Source organism: Adelges cooleyi, unplaced genomic scaffold (genome assembly GCF_023614345.1).
Source record: "Adelges cooleyi isolate 19-005CV unplaced genomic scaffold, UGA_ACOO_1.1 ACOO_flye_CR_arks_rails_tigmint_CR_PRNA_376, whole genome shotgun sequence".
Taxonomy (NCBI): Eukaryota; Metazoa; Arthropoda; class Insecta; order Hemiptera; family Adelgidae; genus Adelges; species Adelges cooleyi.
In genome coordinates this window covers 5,325,569-5,343,259 of record NW_026096053.1, presented here as the reverse complement: position 1 = coordinate 5,343,259, position 17,691 = coordinate 5,325,569, and the positions used below count along the sequence as shown (strand labels likewise).

The 17,691-nt window shown below is 29.4% G+C and overlaps 4 protein-coding genes across 5 annotated transcripts; 2 read left to right on the top strand and 2 right to left on the bottom strand.

Annotated features, from left to right (window-relative positions):
* The first annotated feature begins 135 nt into the window (after positions 1-135).
* Positions 136-3,679, top strand: LOC126840464 (ATP-dependent DNA helicase Q1-like). Its single transcript, XM_050576217.1, has 12 exons — positions 136-283; positions 472-636; positions 925-1,104; positions 1,336-1,466; positions 1,535-1,709; positions 1,853-2,019; positions 2,264-2,397; positions 2,548-2,743; positions 2,805-2,959; positions 3,067-3,245; positions 3,311-3,493; positions 3,557-3,679. The coding sequence occupies exons 1-12, from the start codon at positions 265-267 to the stop codon at positions 3,655-3,657; spliced, it is 1,785 nt and encodes a 594-aa protein (XP_050432174.1). The 5' UTR covers positions 136-264; the 3' UTR covers positions 3,658-3,679.
* Positions 3,680-4,896: 1,217 nt separating this feature from the next.
* LOC126840844 (ragulator complex protein LAMTOR2) lies at positions 4,897-6,666 on the top strand. The gene is made up of 3 exons (XM_050576807.1): positions 4,897-5,153; positions 5,700-5,862; positions 6,271-6,666. Exons 1-3 carry the CDS (start codon positions 5,086-5,088, stop codon positions 6,415-6,417), a joined length of 378 nt encoding a protein of 125 aa, XP_050432764.1. The 5' UTR covers positions 4,897-5,085; the 3' UTR covers positions 6,418-6,666.
* LOC126840842 (developmentally-regulated GTP-binding protein 2) lies at positions 6,236-8,719 on the bottom strand. Of its 2 annotated transcripts, none has more exons than XM_050576805.1 (8): positions 8,502-8,719; positions 8,339-8,442; positions 8,113-8,270; positions 7,631-7,801; positions 7,345-7,488; positions 7,023-7,288; positions 6,693-6,894; positions 6,236-6,634 (listed from the first exon to the last, which is right to left on the bottom strand). In XM_050576805.1, the coding sequence occupies exons 2-8, from the start codon at positions 8,400-8,402 to the stop codon at positions 6,548-6,550; spliced, it is 1,092 nt and encodes a 363-aa protein (XP_050432762.1). In that variant the 5' UTR covers positions 8,403-8,442; positions 8,502-8,719; the 3' UTR covers positions 6,236-6,547. The 2 variants fall into 2 exon arrangements, with proteins under 2 accessions (XP_050432762.1, XP_050432763.1); XM_050576806.1 differs by having other exon boundaries at positions 8,516-8,719.
* An 865-nt stretch (positions 8,720-9,584) lies between these two features.
* On the bottom strand, positions 9,585-14,805 carry LOC126840856 (exosome complex component RRP45-like). Its single transcript, XM_050576837.1, has 10 exons — positions 14,620-14,805; positions 13,982-14,120; positions 13,173-13,870; positions 12,124-12,357; positions 11,564-11,857; positions 11,268-11,488; positions 10,616-10,837; positions 10,368-10,480; positions 10,073-10,297; positions 9,585-10,000 (listed from the first exon to the last, which is right to left on the bottom strand). Exons 4-10 carry the CDS (start codon positions 12,187-12,189, stop codon positions 9,954-9,956), a joined length of 1,188 nt encoding a protein of 395 aa, XP_050432794.1. The 5' UTR covers positions 12,190-12,357; positions 13,173-13,870; positions 13,982-14,120; positions 14,620-14,805; the 3' UTR covers positions 9,585-9,953.
* Between the last annotated feature and the right edge of the window lie 2,886 nt (positions 14,806-17,691).

The following is a 17,691-nucleotide window of genomic DNA, read 5'->3' as shown; positions in this document are numbered from 1 at the left end:
CGTAAGCGTTATCATTTTAAAGTATGTTTTTAAATCCTAATTCCGAATTTATTGTGTTAAAAAAAATTAAAGTTAGATGTTTAATTAGATTAACATAATTAATATATACATTTAAGTTAAAAGTAATATTTATAAGAAATTTAAAACTCATTTTAATTTGTTCAGATTTAAACATTACTTATCTAATATTTATTTTGAACATTTTAAACTTTTCTTGTCTGTAAAATTAAGTTATAAATATTTATATACTCAAATTTAAACATAATGAATGCAAAAGACGAAAGTATGTATTCTCTAATAATAAATAATATTTAAAAACAGATAAACTCTAATAACAAGTTAGCAAAACATGTTGATTTGTAACTTTGGGATGTCTGCTATTCAAAATTCAACTTATTAAAAATGAACATTTAAAAATAACACACATACTAATTTAAGTTAGCAACTTATACTTTAAACTATTATTTTCAGAAGAAATAAATCTAATTGAACAAGAGTTAAAAGAGATTAATGCTAAAGTTTCCAAACTTCAAAACAGAAAGTCTGAATTAATAAAACGCAAAGAACATTTAAAACATTTGTCATTTCAAAGGCAGACAGATTCTATTAGCGATCAAAATAAATGGACTCACACAGGTATTCTTAAAGTTAAATTATAATATTAAAAATATTAATAAATTATATTATTTTCATCATATCATCTCACTTTCCTTGTCCAACTGCCTACATAGTCCTCCTATTATTCATTTAATTCAGACCACCAGCACTGACCCCATTGTTACTATACTAGGCTATTCCCGTCTTCAATACTTTCTCTAATATTCTTATCATATACTGTTATTTATTTTTTGGGTTCATTCCATATATATATATAATAAAATTACCTTTCTAAGTTTTCTTGTTTTTTGTTTGAAAACTTATTAGATTTTCCATGGTACAACAAAGTACAAGATACCTTAAAAAATGTTTTTAAACTAGAAACATTTAGATCGCAACAGATGGCTGCCATAAATATAACATTATCAAAACACGATGCTATACTTATTATGCCCACTGGAGGGGGCAAGTCGCTGTGCTACCAATTACCTGCTATGGTCGACAAAGGTAACAAATAAGGTGTTTTAAGTAGAATGTAATACATTCTACTCGACTTGGTGGATGTTTAAAACATTTAATTAACAAAACAAGATTTTGAGAATCAAACTTGGTTGCAATTTTAATTTGACATTTTCTAAATTTTAGGATAGTTTTAATTAAAAATTTAACAAGAATTTTTTTTCTTCCTTATGGCTTTATTACTGACAAGATTGTAATAAAATTGTTTTTATTTTTTAGGATTTACCCTTGTTGTATCACCAATGGTATCACTTATGGAAGATCAGATTATTCAAATGAATAAACTTAAAATCAACGCTATGATGATTAGTTCTTACTCGACAAAAGATGAAACAAAGTTACTTTTTCAAGTACAACAAATTATTTAAATTCCCGTTTCTCGTAACCTTCATTTAATTGCTTTTTTATTTTTCTGTAGATGATGATTGACAGCAAATCGGGTTTAAAACTAGTGTATTGTACTCCAGAAAGAATTGCTAAAAGTAAAACGTTTATGACCAAACTGCAAAAAGCGCACAGTCTTAAGCTTTTATCTAGAATAGCAGTTGACGAAGTACATTGTTGTACAACGTGGGGACATGACTTTCGTCCAGGTATACATTATTGTTGGTTATATATCGATGTATATATTAGGGTGGTTCAAAATTTTCACTTTTTTATATTTTGAAACTGGCATCCCCTTAATTTACAATAATAACTCTATATAGTTTGATTTTTGTATGAAAACATTTTTCAGATTACACACATCTAACTATTTTTAAACCAATGTTTCCTGATATTCCCATCTTGGGTCTTACTGCCACTGCATCTTCAAAAGTTATTACAGATACACAAAAACTACTACAAGTTGAAGGATGTGCATTGTTAAAAGCAACATTTAATCGACCAAACTTGTATTATGAGGTTTAAAGAAGTTTTTATTCATTATCTTATTTCACTATATTAAGGTTGATCATCTTTATCCTTTCTCTCACTACTTATTTCTCTTATTTGTAATTGATTATTTATTTATTTTATTATTTATTCATACACGGCGGGAAAGGAACTGTGTACGCATTAGATTTAAATTAGCCTAACATTTCTTCCCTTTTATAAAGATCTTACAATAAAAATATTATTTCTACTTGTATATAATGTTTATGGACAGGTAAGATGGAAACCTGACAATAAAGAATGTGTAGATGAGTTTGAATCATTACTTAAGAATAAATTCAAAAATCAGTCTGGAATAATTTACACTACATCAATAAAAGACTGTGAAAGCTTGAGGCAAGATTTGAGGTAGGAATTATATGTGGTATACTGTAAATAAATTAGGAATTTTATGAAGTAGTATACATTTAAAGGGCAGTGGTTGTAAAATGTTGCTCAATCTCCTGTTCATAATTGAAAACAATAGATAGAAAAATGTACAATTATTGTTTAACATAGGGAACGAGGATGTAAAGTTGGAGCATATCATGCGCAGTTAGATGGCAATCTTAGATCAAAAGTTCATAACAAGTGGTTAAATGGAGAATATCAAGTAGTTGTGGCTACTATTGCGTTTGGATTGGGCATTGACAAACCTGATGTTCGATTTGTAATACATCATGCGTTATCAAAATCTATTGAAAACTTCTACCAGGCAAGTTAACATAATCATGACTCTTGTTTTTTTGTAACTGTACAATTCTTAATTTTAACAGGAAAGTGGACGAGCAGGAAGGGATGGCAAGCATTCTACTTGTTTACTATATTATAAATTAAGTGATGTATTCAAATTAAGTACTATGGTGTTTACAACACAAACGGGGCTACCAAATTTGTATTCAATTGTGAAATTTTGTTTAAACCCAAAAGAGTAAGTTTATTAAATGAATACTTTATGACAACTTATGTGTCTAATTTATTTACAAGAAAAAATATATATTGTCTTGTAATTAATTATATATGATTTCAAAACAATAGTTGTAGACGCAAGCTAATAGCTTCCCATTTTGATGAATCTTGGGAGTCAACCGATTGTAATAAAATGTGTGACCATTGTTCTGCTGAAAATTCTATAAAATGTATTTGTATTAATAAATACTGCATAGAAGTGTATAAAATATTAAATTCAGCATCAAACAATGATACAAAGTTCACTGGTAAGTTGTAGACATTTTCTATTTAAAATATCTTGGACTAATTTTATAATTTGCTCTATCTTTAGCACAAATGCTTCTAGACTCATGGTATGGAAAAGTTCAGAAAAAAATAAAGTTGGTTGATGTGAAGCCACCGACGTTTTCGAGAATGCGAGCTGAAATGATCTTAGGTGAACTCTTAGTGCAAGAATATTTAGCAGAAGATTTCCATTATACTCCTTATTCAACTATTTCATATATAAAAAAAGGTTATTATAATTACTTCTTAAGTAACTTTTTTTTTTTATTAATGTGGTTACTAATTTTTATAGGTCAAAATTATAGAAAAATATCTGCTGACAATAAAATATTTATGTATGTATCTTCTGGCCAATCTATTGAACCAGATACCAAAAAAATGAAAGTTGTTTGATGAAATAAATACTTTTTTTTTTTATTGATGTATTACAATACATTTATACATAGTATTTACTTAATGCAAAATTTGCTATTTATAGGAAACTATATTTACTGTTTTAATATTTTGTATACTTCTAAAGTTAAAAAAAATGTTAACACAAAGGATAAAATATGTGTTAAACAATAATTATAAGGGAAATAAGTATGGCTTTTATTAAGAGGTAAAATTAAGCAATTCATGCATGGGGTGCCTTAATTGGCAATGGGTGTGACAAGCCCGCAACCCCAGTCATTGACATCGGAAAGCGGTGTCCCTATTGCCCAATGAACCAATGGTACATGGCAATAACCCTACCATGGCCTTAACTGGCTGGAGTTATTTAATCCTCCAGATTGGGGGTTAAGTGCAGGGCTAACAATCCTGCCTTCTAAAAAAAAATTTGTTCAGGATTCATACAAGTCTTGGACTAGAGGGAAAACTGGAGGCAAGACTGAATAACGGCATGGTCTTCTTAATGGTTGATTTACCTAATAAGAAGATAAGCAATATTTGACGAATCATCACAACTAGTGTGTAATGTAACCTAAACACAAATTTTTGTTAAATTTATTTTTTTAAATGTATTTGTATATTAATTTTTTTAAATTAATTTTTATATGAACATGTCTTGATCGTGGGTCTATATACATGTTAAGCGTCCTATTGAGTTATAATTACCAACAGACTGTAAATAATTAAATGTGACCACTTATACTCGTACTTTCTTTTCCTCGTAAGACAGACATTAGATCATCTAAATTGATTAGTGCCCTACAGAAGTAATTCAAATTTACCAAGTACGAAATGGATTGAGAAAATGTTTAAAATTTAAATTTCGAATTTTCTCCTAAAACTTCTTTTTTTATGGTGTACCCGTGCTTCCTAGGGTGTCTTCTAATTTTCATCTTAAGGGTAAATTATTTATAATTATGGCTCAAATATCAAACATGAAACAACCAATGAAAAAAGTTAACCGATAGCAATAGCCATATAAACACAATCACACTAAAAGAAACAGGTAAGCTAGCAGCTATGTTATCAATTTTCACGGTATGGCTTTGCTGTTCACTCGTAAGCCATAAACGCCCACCAATGAACAAAGGAAGCCATTTTATTGTTATCACAAGTTGCTTCATACCATTGATTAAATACACTTAATCAATGTTCATATATACTTATTTTTTGATAATAATTAAATAATACAATCACATATTACGGAATAGATATTTATTGTTGAAATGTTAGATATAAGTTGTTAGAAATAAGAATGTAATGCAACTTAAATCTTAAAAACTACTTTATTTTCATTACAAATCACTTTATATTATAATAAGTTTATCGAAAGTTTCTAACTTGATAATTACGTTTATTTTTGTATATTTGCAATTGAATTATTAAAAAATGTTAAGACCAAAGGTTTTATCTCAAGTTTTAAGTCAAGCAAATACCAACGGCGTTGAGAATACCATGTAAGATTTAATTAATTTTGATTTTTGGTGATTAACATAAAATTGATTTTTTATTTTAATTTTGTCCCAAATTGCGTATTCTAAACGCTAATGAAACTTATATAAAACTTCATTAAAGGTTGACTTTTTATCTTACCGAATTTCAAATTAAACAGTTCATTATAAGTAAAATTTTAATTATTTAATTTTTATTTAATTATTCTGCTTTTATTTTATAATTAATATAAAATTTGACCTTAATTGTTACCAGTGATGTAAAAGCCTTCATTTAAGTTTTAATAATTGTACTATAAGTTTAGTTTACGTTACCACGCTAAAGATTTTAGATATAAATCTACTGTACTAGCAACACATTTTTGGAAATTATTTAGTATTCTCAAATGACCTTTTACTTTTCTATCATTGTAATTGGCAGTCAATAGATTATCAATTAAATAAACTATAAAATAATAAATATTGCCAAAAAAAATATGGCTTTAAAATAGATGTGTTCCTAGATAAAGCAAGATTGTTTTCTTTAAAACTAATAAGAGTAATTTGGTTTAGGCTATTAACACACGAAGGATGTCTTCTAGCCTATAGTGGTTATGGTGACAGAGATTCCAGTATTACATCTATTATTGCAGCAAACCTATGGAATACATATCAAAAAAATGGCTTGGCTACACTGAAAGAAGATCAACTTCAACTTGTATTAATGGATTGTACGGTAATTTTTTGATATTTTAAAATTGTTATTGATACTAATGATTGATGGTGGGTAGTTGGGAGTGATGTACTCTTATGCGAGTCGCATGTATTTCATGACTATCGGGGTTATACAGAAATGGTTGCCATTACAATTCAGAAACTAGTTTTAGTTCTTATTTTTAGTAACTGAAAAAATTCATTGGCGATTGTGAGGACCAAGTTTACCTTTAAAACTTTGATGCTGATTAGCTTGTATATTTAACCCTTTGTTCAGTATCATGGGGAAATGAGACTAACATAACGTTTAGCGGCACTTAAAGGTTAAGAATTAATTAAGTTTTTTTATGTGTTAAAACCATAAAGAGTAATTAATTGATAAATTTCTTGTACAATTACAGTTCAAAAGATGTTTTTTTTATTATTACAGGAAGGAAGAGTAGCAATTAAACAAGTTGCTAATATTCTATTATGTTTGTATGCTAATCGCTCAGTAGAGTTTGGTTTGCTCAAAGAAAAAATTACTGCATTATCAACTTATTTAGATGGGCCTCTACGACAGATTGCATCATCTTAAATCAGATATTTGTGTTTATGTATAGTATAAAAAACAGATTTATAATGAATTTTGGAATATTAAATTTAAGAAACATAACTAACTTAATAAAAAATAATTTACATATTTTATTTTTATATTTTGTTAAATTTTATTTTTTAACTACTTGAATAACATCTTCATCATGCATAATATGATGTAAACCCACTCTTTGAGGAGAATATTTTGTGCTGGTACCCTGAAAAAATAAATACATTTTATAGTATTCAATTATTTAGTAAAAAGTCAGTACATACCCAAACCAAAGCATATTTGAATTGTTCAGTCAAGGTACGATGAATTGAATGGCATACATGTTCAACAGTCACTCCTTTCCTTAAGATTAAACAGTCATCGAAGTCTGGTGGTTGACCTGGTTTCTTGGTATAAACCCGAATTAATGACAAATACTGCCACAGTACTTCCAAGAGGTAATCAAGATTCAATTTCATGTTACAACTTAAAACAAATATTAACAAACATGTCAGAAAAATGCTTGTACTACCAGTTCAAAGACTATTGTATTGGACTATAATAGTCTATTGTAAATACCGATGGCAAGAATGTTATTAGAAAAAATGAATTACCTGACTACAACGCTATTTGGCTGTCTAGCAATTCTATTTACTTCTTCGATGGATATTTGATCGATTTTGTTATAAACATACATACATGGCAAATATACACGATTATCTGATATGACATCTATAAGCTCATCTGGTGTACAATCTTCTCTGAACAGCACTTCAGCGTTGAATATTTTATACTCGTGTAATATAACTTGAACAAGTTTTTCATCAACTCTAGACAAAGGGCAAGTAGCATTAAAAGCTAGTCCTCCTCCTTTTTTAACCTAGAAAAATAATTGTTTTAGAAAATGTTTCTAATGAAAAATAAATACGACCTTACCTTGAAGTAAATATTTGGCTTTCGTTTATTTAACCGTATTCCTACACTTTCAAGTTCTTTCTCTAGAAGTTCCCGTTGAATGTCTTGTTTAGTTGCATCTAACATCATTAACACTAAATCGGCTGTTCTAGCGACTGCTATCACCTAAAATTAAAATAATTTAAAACTATAAATATACATTTTTTTTAATTATTATAATATTAATATAAAAGTATCATAGTATATTTTAAATTCACATTTTATAGTAGAATTTAATTAAGTTGTTTTAACAAAATGTTTTACTAACTTGTCTTCCTCGACCCTTTCCTTGAGAAGCACCTTCAATAATACCGGGTAAATCTAATAATTGAATATTAGCATCTTTGTATTCTATAACTCCAGGTATACACGTTAATGTTGTAAATTCATAAGAGGCGGCTTCACTTTCTGTATGTGTTAATGTACTTAAAAGAGTTGACTATACAAGTTTAAAAAAGATATTTCACATAATTGTATAAACTATATTCAAAATAATATGATCTACTATTTGTTATAATCTAGATTTTTAAAGTGTTATCCATAATACCATTGTTTTAAATTACTATAGATTGCTCATTGTGAAAAATTTTAGTTCTGGTCACTAACACTTGACAGGCGTTAGTAGAATCATATTCACTGTAAGCGATATTAGTAGCATCCGTCCCGTGTTGATGACCAGAACTAAAATTGTTTTCAGTGAGCAATCTATAGTAATTTATAATCAATACTAATATACCGACTTCTACTTACTTTACCAACAGAAGGGAAACCAATGAGTGCGACTCTTGCATCCCCGGATTTCAAAACATCAAAACCTTCGCCTTTTTCTTGCTTTTTAGAAGGTTCTAATAGTGTGGCTCTATACTTGGCAAGTTTAGCCTTTAAAAGACCTAAATGATACTCAGTAGCTGAAAACAAATTAAACAACTGTTGATAATTATAAACATTTTTTTTCCCGGTAAAATGTTTTATTTACCTTTATTTTTCTGAGTTCTTGATATTTCCCTTTCAATTTCGGCTATTTTTTCAAGAATACCCATGTTATACCCAAATTATAATGACACTCAAATGTGAAATGACCTAAATATTAGAAATTTCGATATTAAATTCAAACTAAATTATATAATAAAATATCTAACCTATTAAACGTTACTTATGAAAATTATTTCAATGTGGATCAGCTATCGGAATGAAGTCTAAAGACACGAGACTTGAATATATTACTAAATACTAACGCAAAATTCTACTGATATTACAGTCGCAACACACATATTATATTATTATCTAAATGGTAAGGGTTTATCTAAAAACTTGAATTTAGCCTAGATGTTCATGTGATAGAACAACGTTTATTTATAAACACGTTGTAAAATGTTATGTATTGGGGATTATTTGTTGATAACGCATTTTCTGTTGTTGATAAAATGATAAAACTGCCACGATGGCCGAAGTGGGCAATCTCTTTTCTGTGAATGAGCAATCCAAAAATCTATTATCACATACTACCACAATAATTTACAAAATAGAATTAAACCATAGACAAGTAAATTTAATATATTCTGTGAATCTGCCACAGGATATACGTTAGACTTTCAGGTATTCTATTCTGTGATCCTACCATAGACATATTATACATGTATAATTTTTCTATGGATCTTACCATCTATTTAGGAATTGCCATATTTTAGGTAGATATATAGCTTACAAAACGGTTCACGGCTGAGAATTAGTTAACACAAATTACTGTATTCATTTTCAAATTGTAGATATGAGCAATAACATTTAGAGGGTGTAATGCGCACAATTATACATTTGTTTGTATAAAAAAAAAAATAGTAACGCAGATAGGTTTTTATAAACTTTTGTGTAGTTTTAAAATAAAAACATCTACTATTAAACCTAAAAAAAATTAATATTTATGACGAATGTAGATTGGCGGATTTAAAAAATTATAATTAGTTTAACCAGGGGCGGGACACTGATAAAAATTAATACCGGGAAGGTTTACCTAAAATCACAATATTATGTTCTACTCAAAATTGATTTTGCCAATTTGGAAACAGACAAGAACCTCAAATTTGTGTTATTTTTTAATATAGTTGTTCATAGTAATAAATCGTGTACCATAATAATATTCAATTCTATTTCATCAATCCATTATATTTTTAATACTGTAAAACGAAATTGTCTACAATCTAATAATAAACTATAAATGATTCTTTTTGGGTTTTTAGTAATAAATTGCTCTTATATGCAATTCTTGCAAGTTAATTTTTAAAACATTTAAAACTAATATTATTTTGCACATTAAACTGCTTAAATGATAATTATTATTGATTTCATTATTCCATACACGAGTTTAGTTATCTAAAATATGTACATCTTTTTTGAAATTCAGTTACTTGGACTCTACTATTAGATCATTTCCGTTGTACAAATATAAATATACAAATTACAAATCTTTACTATATATACAAGATTTAACACTGACCTAATAAAACATTTAAAATATAATTATTTAGTTGCTATAATGAATATACAATTAAATTTTTATTATTTATAAGACCAAATTTAACATTGCAATAATTGGTTTAATCTAATACTATAGTGTCACTGGTTTCATCATCATCTGAGAGAACTGAAATATTTAACACATACATTTGTTAATTTTAATACATAATATTAAAAAAAATTGTCTTTTTAGAATTACCATATTTAGCAATAATAGGTCTACTATCTTCTAATTTATATTGTTTAACAACTTCAACATCACTTTCATCGCTTTCAGAAGAATTGCTACTTTCAGTATCGATAATCACTAATTCGTGTTGAGTTGAGGATTGAGAAATTCTAACTTGATTCATACTATTTTGACAAGCAGCAACTGAAGTACCAGGTGCTATTTTGACAATTTTTTGTTCAACTTCCATTGTTTCTAAACATAATTAAGAAAACTATATCTATTGACTTGTTCTTTGTAAACTAAAAAAATATGGAAAGTATACCATCACTTTCTTCAGTTTTTTCTGGTACAATATTATTTAGTATATCCGGTAAAGATAATTTCAAACAATCTTCATTAATTTTTGGTTCTAAACCTTGCAATGATTTATTGGACCTAATCAAAAAATTGAATAAAACAAATATATTAAATTAATTGTTGAACAAAATTTTATTTGGAAACATAAATAATATGAAATGTTATACACGTATAACAATATGATGTTATAACAATAGTTTTAAAATGAAATACCGTTTTTCAATGTCTTCTTTAATTGCAGACTTAATTTTATCAACAAGAATAGAAGCAACTGTTGCTGCTTGATTTGAGCAGTTCATAAGTAGTTCCTGACTTAGACAAGCACAACCTTCAATATCTATACCACACAACTCTCTATGGTTGTTAAAACATATAGATAACTTGCTATCACAACATTTTCCTTCTAAAAATGATGGATCTAAAATAATAAAATCGCTAAAAATAAAATAATATAAATTAAAATATATATATATATTTTTTTTGTAATTTATAAACCATTAATTAGTGAAGTGACACAATGATTGCACATCAAACTGAACTAGACATAATAACAAATAGTTCAGATTGAATCAAACTCGGATATAATTGCAGTTTTAATATTAATTCGGTAACTTGTCCAGCAAAACGCGTGAGAGTTTTAACATCTTAGTTTTTTTTTAAGACTTCATAAACACAAATATTTGTACAAAAACAAACTAGTTTTTTATTATTTTATTTGGGACCAACATTTTTTTTGTTTTAATAGTTAGGTTTGGATCAAGTGTGAATAAATACTTGAAAGTTCAGTTGGTGTTCAGGAAATGATTAATTAGTTAGCTTTGACATTAAAAATCAGGATTAGTCACATCACTATTAGTAATCTTACTTGTTTTCGAAAATAGCAAAATTTGTTATGATTGGATAATGATGAAGTGATAATGGTATAGGATCTCGCTCAGAACTGGAATACACAATAACTTTTTCTCCAGTTGAAACAACATCTGGATGACGAAAATGCATAAGTGCTGCAAGAGTCGCAATTGAACAACATCCTAAAGTGTTGCCATCCATATTTAAAACACTTAAATCCACTTTGATTTTCCATACCTCAATTTATTTTATATATTTTTTAGTTTAATTTTATAGATAAACAAACTATACAAGTTTAGAATTAAATCTTACTTTTTCTTCAGCAATTATGCATAAGGCTTCGAGGTCTATACATTTTGAATCTTTATAAAACCTTTCCAGAACTTGGTTAATTTTCGTTAAGTCAGCTTGTTTGTTATCACCAGCGAGTTCTGCAGATATTTGAAGTATACCCTCATTTGGACGACTGTTGTTAGGTTGATATATTTCACAACTCACTTGTGCAAATACACGTGTAGCACCAAGTGTTACTAAGCAATTTCCCCAATCAAGACCAAATTCTATACTGATTGATCGGTATTCATCTCTTTTACGGCCATCAAGACGCTAAAATAAAAAAAAATTCAACTAAGGCAACTAAAAATTTTTTTAATTTAAAATGAAATGTGTGTTCAAAGATAGTAACGTATGTCGTAGTCATACCGTTTAATAATTACTGTAAGATAATTTTCTTCAGTTTAATTTATGTATTAAAAATAATAAAGAGGTACGCAGCGAATAAATTATAAACAACAATTTATGGGATATTTTAATTTAATTATAAATCTAATAATTCTGTCAAAATTATGGATTATAAGCTTGTGTACACTTACAATTTTTTGTGAAGCAGCTTCTAAAATAAAACCTTTTTCGCAGTCCGATAAAGGATTCAAGTTCATTTTACGAAATTATAAAAATAATAAACTGAAATTAAAAATAATTTGCCATAAAGTGTCAATTAATTTATGTTTTTATTTTAATTTTTTCATATAAACAAAATACAAGTTACGATACAAATTGGAATATAATCATGTGACATGAGCGCAGAGCGGTGAGAATTATGAAATCTGAAATCAGAAATATGAATGGTGATTAGTGGGAACGTGGGAATATAAGATCCGAACATTATTATTCATTTCTACCATAACCTCACAAAATCACAACAACAGCGCTCCAAGTGACAACAATGAGTTTTGTAAACGGGTTTGCAAATTGCACGTGTTAACCACAGTTGACACTTGACAGTCCACATATAAAAATTCATAGAAAATTCGAAAAACTGAAAATTATCTTATTTTTACACGTAATTATTTCAACTATTTTGATTACCGAGTCGTTTTATTGAATTTTCTATTTCTACTCTTTTTTGTTTTTCTCAGCGTTTTTATGGAGAACCAAGTTTGAAATGTACACATTTTATGTAACATTTTCTTAGCTTCTAAGCACACGCTTACTTACAATATTAATATGTATTTATTATGTATGTCATTATGACATCACTTTTAGGTGCTAAATTATTTACAATTGTTTCCTTGACTGGCTATTTGCAAACTACGTATACCCTATTCGCTGAGAGAGCATGCCGGGTTTGTGCATGTAGACTGAAGACTAAGCAGCAAGACTAAGGCTAGTAGACAGGGTGGACTCGGGGGGAATGCTAGTCACACTGGGTGCCGCGGGGGGATGCGCAGAACAGCCAATTTTCGTCGGGTCGCGGCATGCTCTCTCGGCGAATAGGGTATATTTCTCTGTACAATTGTCAGTCTTCAGCCAGTCAGTTAATACGTATCTTATTATTGCTTTACAAGTGCTTATTAAAACAGTTTAAGTTATATTTCTAAAAGCATTTTTATTATAAAGTCTTTATTTTATGCTCATTTACTTATCGTATGTAAACGCCTTCCGGGCTTCCTGCACAAATATTTGGTGTCAAAAGTACTGACTTCAATCTTCAACCTTCGTTCTTCGCAAACCGAGGTGAACACCACCATCGTTCGAAGCACCTATCCTGACGTTTCAACACTATCCCTAACGACTAAGCGACTGATCATCGTTTACCGTTAGTGCAGGATCGCCAGAAGCTTCCATTGCTCCAGCAAACCGCAAAACCCAAGTCATTCTTGGTCAACGCAATAGCATCTTTGCAAGTAAGTCGTTGCGAAATCCAATTCTGTTGGTCGGTGCCAAGTTTCCAAAACGCTTGTCAGTCACCGCAAATCCAAACATTTTTTTTTTTTTGGTCAACTCACATATATTTACTATCTGGTCGTTGAGAAACCGGAGTTGTTTTATTTTTTAATAAGATACACTCGGTCGACGGCAAAACGTCGCAGTGTTATTTACATTCGTGTAATTAACATTATCGGCGGACCATTCTAAACTCGTTGTCACGGAAGCAGTCGAACAACTACATAGTGAAATCTCTCAACGACAGATCGACAACGCTGCACCCGTTCGTTCTACACCTGATCAAAACAACTGCATTTTGTGTGCAACCACAGCCACCGTCGTCTATCGTCTACTGTGAAGTGTGAACCATGACTGTACCTTAACTTCTCGTCAAAATTCCTTTATACCCACCTAAAGAATTGACAGAAAAAATAACAATCATGGAGAAACAAGATTTTGTAATATTTTTTATTTTTTAGACCACAAGTCAACTTCTTGGTAATCGACTTCGAATTTACAAACCTTAATAAAAAATAATATTATTTTAATCTCGGTAGCTATTAGTAACTCATTACAGCGTTATTCAGTACAAAAGTTATCTGGTACACCCATTATTTTTCATCTAGATGAATCGCAAGAACTCTTTTCCATCCAAAATCACCTAAAACCAACCGTAATCATGTTAGAAAGAATCTTTAAAACAAAACCAGATAAATTAACAGCAGCACTTAATGAACTATATGACAGTCTATTCGAAGGAAAGGTAAACCTAAATAGTAGCTATATTAGATCTTATATTAATTATAATATAAGATATTATAGATATTATATATTATAATATCATTGTCACGTGGTGTGGTGAGTTCGACCAGTTGTTATTGGACCTGTTGGGAGTAGACAACAAAATGATATCGATCAAGGGTTATGATGTGCATAACAATGGTATTTTTTACATTTTAATTTCAGAGCTTCGTTCGAAATAGGATATCTGTAGCTTCTGCATTGGGCCTTTCCCAAAGCACGGGAGACAAATAAACCCCGTCGAAGCGCATAGTATTTTATGTGATGCACCTCATAACCTTACTTTCGCACATGATGCAAAAACCGATGTCGAACTCACAAAATGTATTTTAGATAATGTAATTAGACGCTTATCATACCCATTATTATTATAAAGTCTTTATTTTATCCTCATTTACTTGTGTATGTAAACGCGTTCCGGGCTTACTACACTTCTGAATATAATATTAGAAAAATTCTCAAATTGTGGACATCAGTTAACACGAAAAAAAAACACTTTTTAAATTCTAGCTTACTTTCTGTTGTCAAATTTTATAAAAATTCTTTTAGAAAGCTGAAATTATTTTGCGCAAGAAACTGATTAATGATTATTAATACATTTTTTTTATGGCTGAAGTAATATAAAAAAGAAGAGCAAAGAAAAAAAACTAAAATTATTTTATACGACCATAGCTGAAATAATCGAAAAAAATTGAGAATAATCTTTTTGTTGTAACAGAAATGCAGAGTGCAGGGTAGGTTTCAAAAAGTTTCGCGGGGGATGCTCTAAAAGTTGGTATTTGGCGTTTTGACTCCTATAGTATCATGTTAATGACAAAATAAAATAGGTACATCAGTAACTACACGATGTAGAGAAGATAAGGTGACGCCACTCCAACCAAATCAGTGGGTCAAGAAATTACGGCATTTTGGTAGTACAATTTTGTCACGCAGATAGCGCCACCATTCGCCCGGAGGTCGACTTTTACATGGAGCTAATAGGGTTTTTTACATATTATTATACGTTACTGTCATTTTTATTACTAAATAAAAATATATTACATGTAATTTTATTTGATTACAGGACTATAGATTATATATTATTTTAAAAACCACAATATTCGTATATGTAGTCTAATCTAATGTACTATTTATTCTAATTCCTATTCCACATTTTATAACAATATATGAAATTATTCTATACGATATATAATATAATAACACGTATTATGTACAAGAAAAAAATTTTCTTCAACCCCTCCCCCCCCCTTCCTATATCGAATTTTAAGCACCAGAGAAGTTTTTTCAAATTGAGTTTATAGTTGTTGAAGGTCTAACGAATAATTCGTTATAAAGAATAACGACATTTCTGGACTTATAGTTCCGAAGATATTTTAATTCTTACTTAGGTAGCCGCAATTTCCCTTAACACTTAATAATTAAAATATAATTATTAAATTATTATTTATTTACTTCAAGTTCTAAATTACTTCAGAGAGTAACATTGTAACAGTTATATAATAAATACCTATAAAATATTACTTAAAACACATTTTTTTTTGGCTCTGGGGGATTTAAACCCGAACCCCCCCCCCTGTATACACCACTGTACATAACAATACATTCTTTCCGATTATTTTAATTTACCCCCGAAAAATAAGCATCGCTTGTGTAAGGTGGATATTAATTACTTAATAAACCCCAATTAAGTGTCTTCGAAAGCCCGACTACCGTGTAATTCAAGCCCAACCATACGTGCAATGCCTAGGGACGAAGTAGCGACATATTCCCTGCATTGTGTTCCTAGAGATGATATTTGCATCACAAATAATTGTTTATATTTTGTGTCTACATAATTAACCGCGGCATATATAATTATAAAATACTGTTGTTCTTATTCATTTTTACAAATAACATTCATTGACTAATGTAGATCTTTTAGATTTATAATTTATTGGCAATATTTGCTCTACTATAGTTTTATTCTATTACTCTGATCTAGAATTTAGAAATTATGACCATGTATACTAATGACTAATTAGTATTGGAATACTACTTTATATTAGTAGAGTAGCTAAAAAAAATAAAATAAATAACTGTGCTGGACAAAGACTAGATCAGAATAAATTTAATTCAATTAATTATGAAAGCTATATTCTAGTGCTAATATTTACTTTAATGCCGTTAAAAAACACAGTTTTCGCAATTAAAAAGTTAACAAAATAATTACTTATTACTAAATAAGACAATAAAAATAATAAAAACTCCAAATAAAGAATAATTAACATAAAAATAAAAAATAAAACGTTTATTGTCCATAAGCCGCATAGAAAATATTGGCCTCCGGGCGAATGGTGGCGCCACCTGTACAGCGAAGCTGAACTACCAAAATGCCTGAAGCATTCGACCCCAGATTTTTACTGATAAGAAGTTGAGTGGTGTCACCTTATCTTCTCTACATCGTGAGTAACTACTAACTCCTAATTAGTGATAATAACAAATTGGCTGCTGTTGAATTCGTTAAATGGTATCCAACTATAAACTTACTGGTTAAGATAGATAAAATGATTACAAGAAGAGGACTAAAATATTGCGGCCGCGAAGGAACAAATGTAATTAAAAAACTCACGGTACTCTAGCGCGATCTTGTTTGCAGCTATAGTGATATTATATATCACTGATATATTATAATTGCTATCCATATCAATGTCCATATATAGTTCATTTTACTACTAAAAGCGCTAATAACCAGTGTGTATTTCTTAACTTTGATAAGAACCACTGCCGCAGTAAGCTACTGCAGAGTAGAATTGACCGTCTCGTAACCACAGACCATCCCATCTATAATTGTGGTTTGTATTATATCCGTGACCGGGTTGTTACAGTTACCACGAATGTTGCATGCCACGACTTGTAGTTACTCCGACATTGCTTTATCAGTCATTTGCCACGAATATAATCTACTTCGAATATACAATTGCTACGATTAGACGGTTAGTCCGAATTTAACATACTCCGACATCGTAAAGTAATTAAATGAATCATACAACAGTTTACTCGATATTGTGATACCGCGAAAGTATTTTACTTCGACTATACATGATAAGAATACTTGACCACCGGGCACCGACTATTCCGTGAATTCTATGATTGTATAATGAAAATATATTATATATTATTGTCAGTATTTGTATGTCTTAGATTTGGAACTCGTTTGGTGTACAAACAGGGAAATTACAAATTACTAATTAAATATAGTTGTCGCTAGTACTGTATTGTGGGCCGAATGAGTTAATTTCTATAATGGGCCGAACACTGTCCATTCCGCAACTAAATCCAACTCTACACAAAAGTTTTTGACTAACTACTGATAAATTTAAAGACAGAATCGGGTTATTGTACATAATGAATTTAATATATTAAATTCATTAATTACGTTTTATAGTGTATTC

Coding starts and splice junctions, on each gene's coding strand:
- LOC126840464 (XM_050576217.1), top strand. Junction 637..924: donor AAATAAATGGACTCACACAG/GTATTCTTAAAG, acceptor AAAACTTATTAG/ATTTTCCATGGTACAACAAA. Junction 1,105..1,335: donor ACCTGCTATGGTCGACAAAG/GTAACAAATAAG, acceptor TTTATTTTTTAG/GATTTACCCTTGTTGTATCA.
- LOC126840844 (XM_050576807.1), top strand. CDS start 5,086: ATGTTAAGACCAAAGGTTTTATCTCAAGTTTTAAGTCAAGCAAATACC. Junction 5,154..5,699: donor AACGGCGTTGAGAATACCAT/GTAAGATTTAAT, acceptor AATTTGGTTTAG/GCTATTAACACACGAAGGAT. Junction 5,863..6,270: donor TTGTATTAATGGATTGTACG/GTAATTTTTTGA, acceptor TTATTATTACAG/GAAGGAAGAGTAGCAATTAA.
- LOC126840842 (XM_050576805.1), bottom strand. CDS start 8,402: ATGGGTATTCTTGAAAAAATAGCCGAAATTGAAAGGGAAATATCAAGA. Junction 7,489..7,630: donor GAAAGGGTCGAGGAAGACAA/GTTAGTAAAACA, acceptor TTTTAATTTTAG/GTGATAGCAGTCGCTAGAAC. Junction 7,289..7,344: donor AGCCAAATATTTACTTCAAG/GTAAGGTCGTAT, acceptor TTATTTTTCTAG/GTTAAAAAAGGAGGAGGACT.
- LOC126840856 (XM_050576837.1), bottom strand. CDS start 12,189: ATGAACTTGAATCCTTTATCGGACTGCGAAAAAGGTTTTATTTTAGAA. Junction 11,858..12,123: donor AAGCTGCTTCACAAAAAATT/GTAAGTGTACAC, acceptor TTTTTATTTTAG/CGTCTTGATGGCCGTAAAAG. Junction 11,489..11,563: donor GCATAATTGCTGAAGAAAAA/GTAAGATTTAAT, acceptor AAATAAATTGAG/GTATGGAAAATCAAAGTGGA.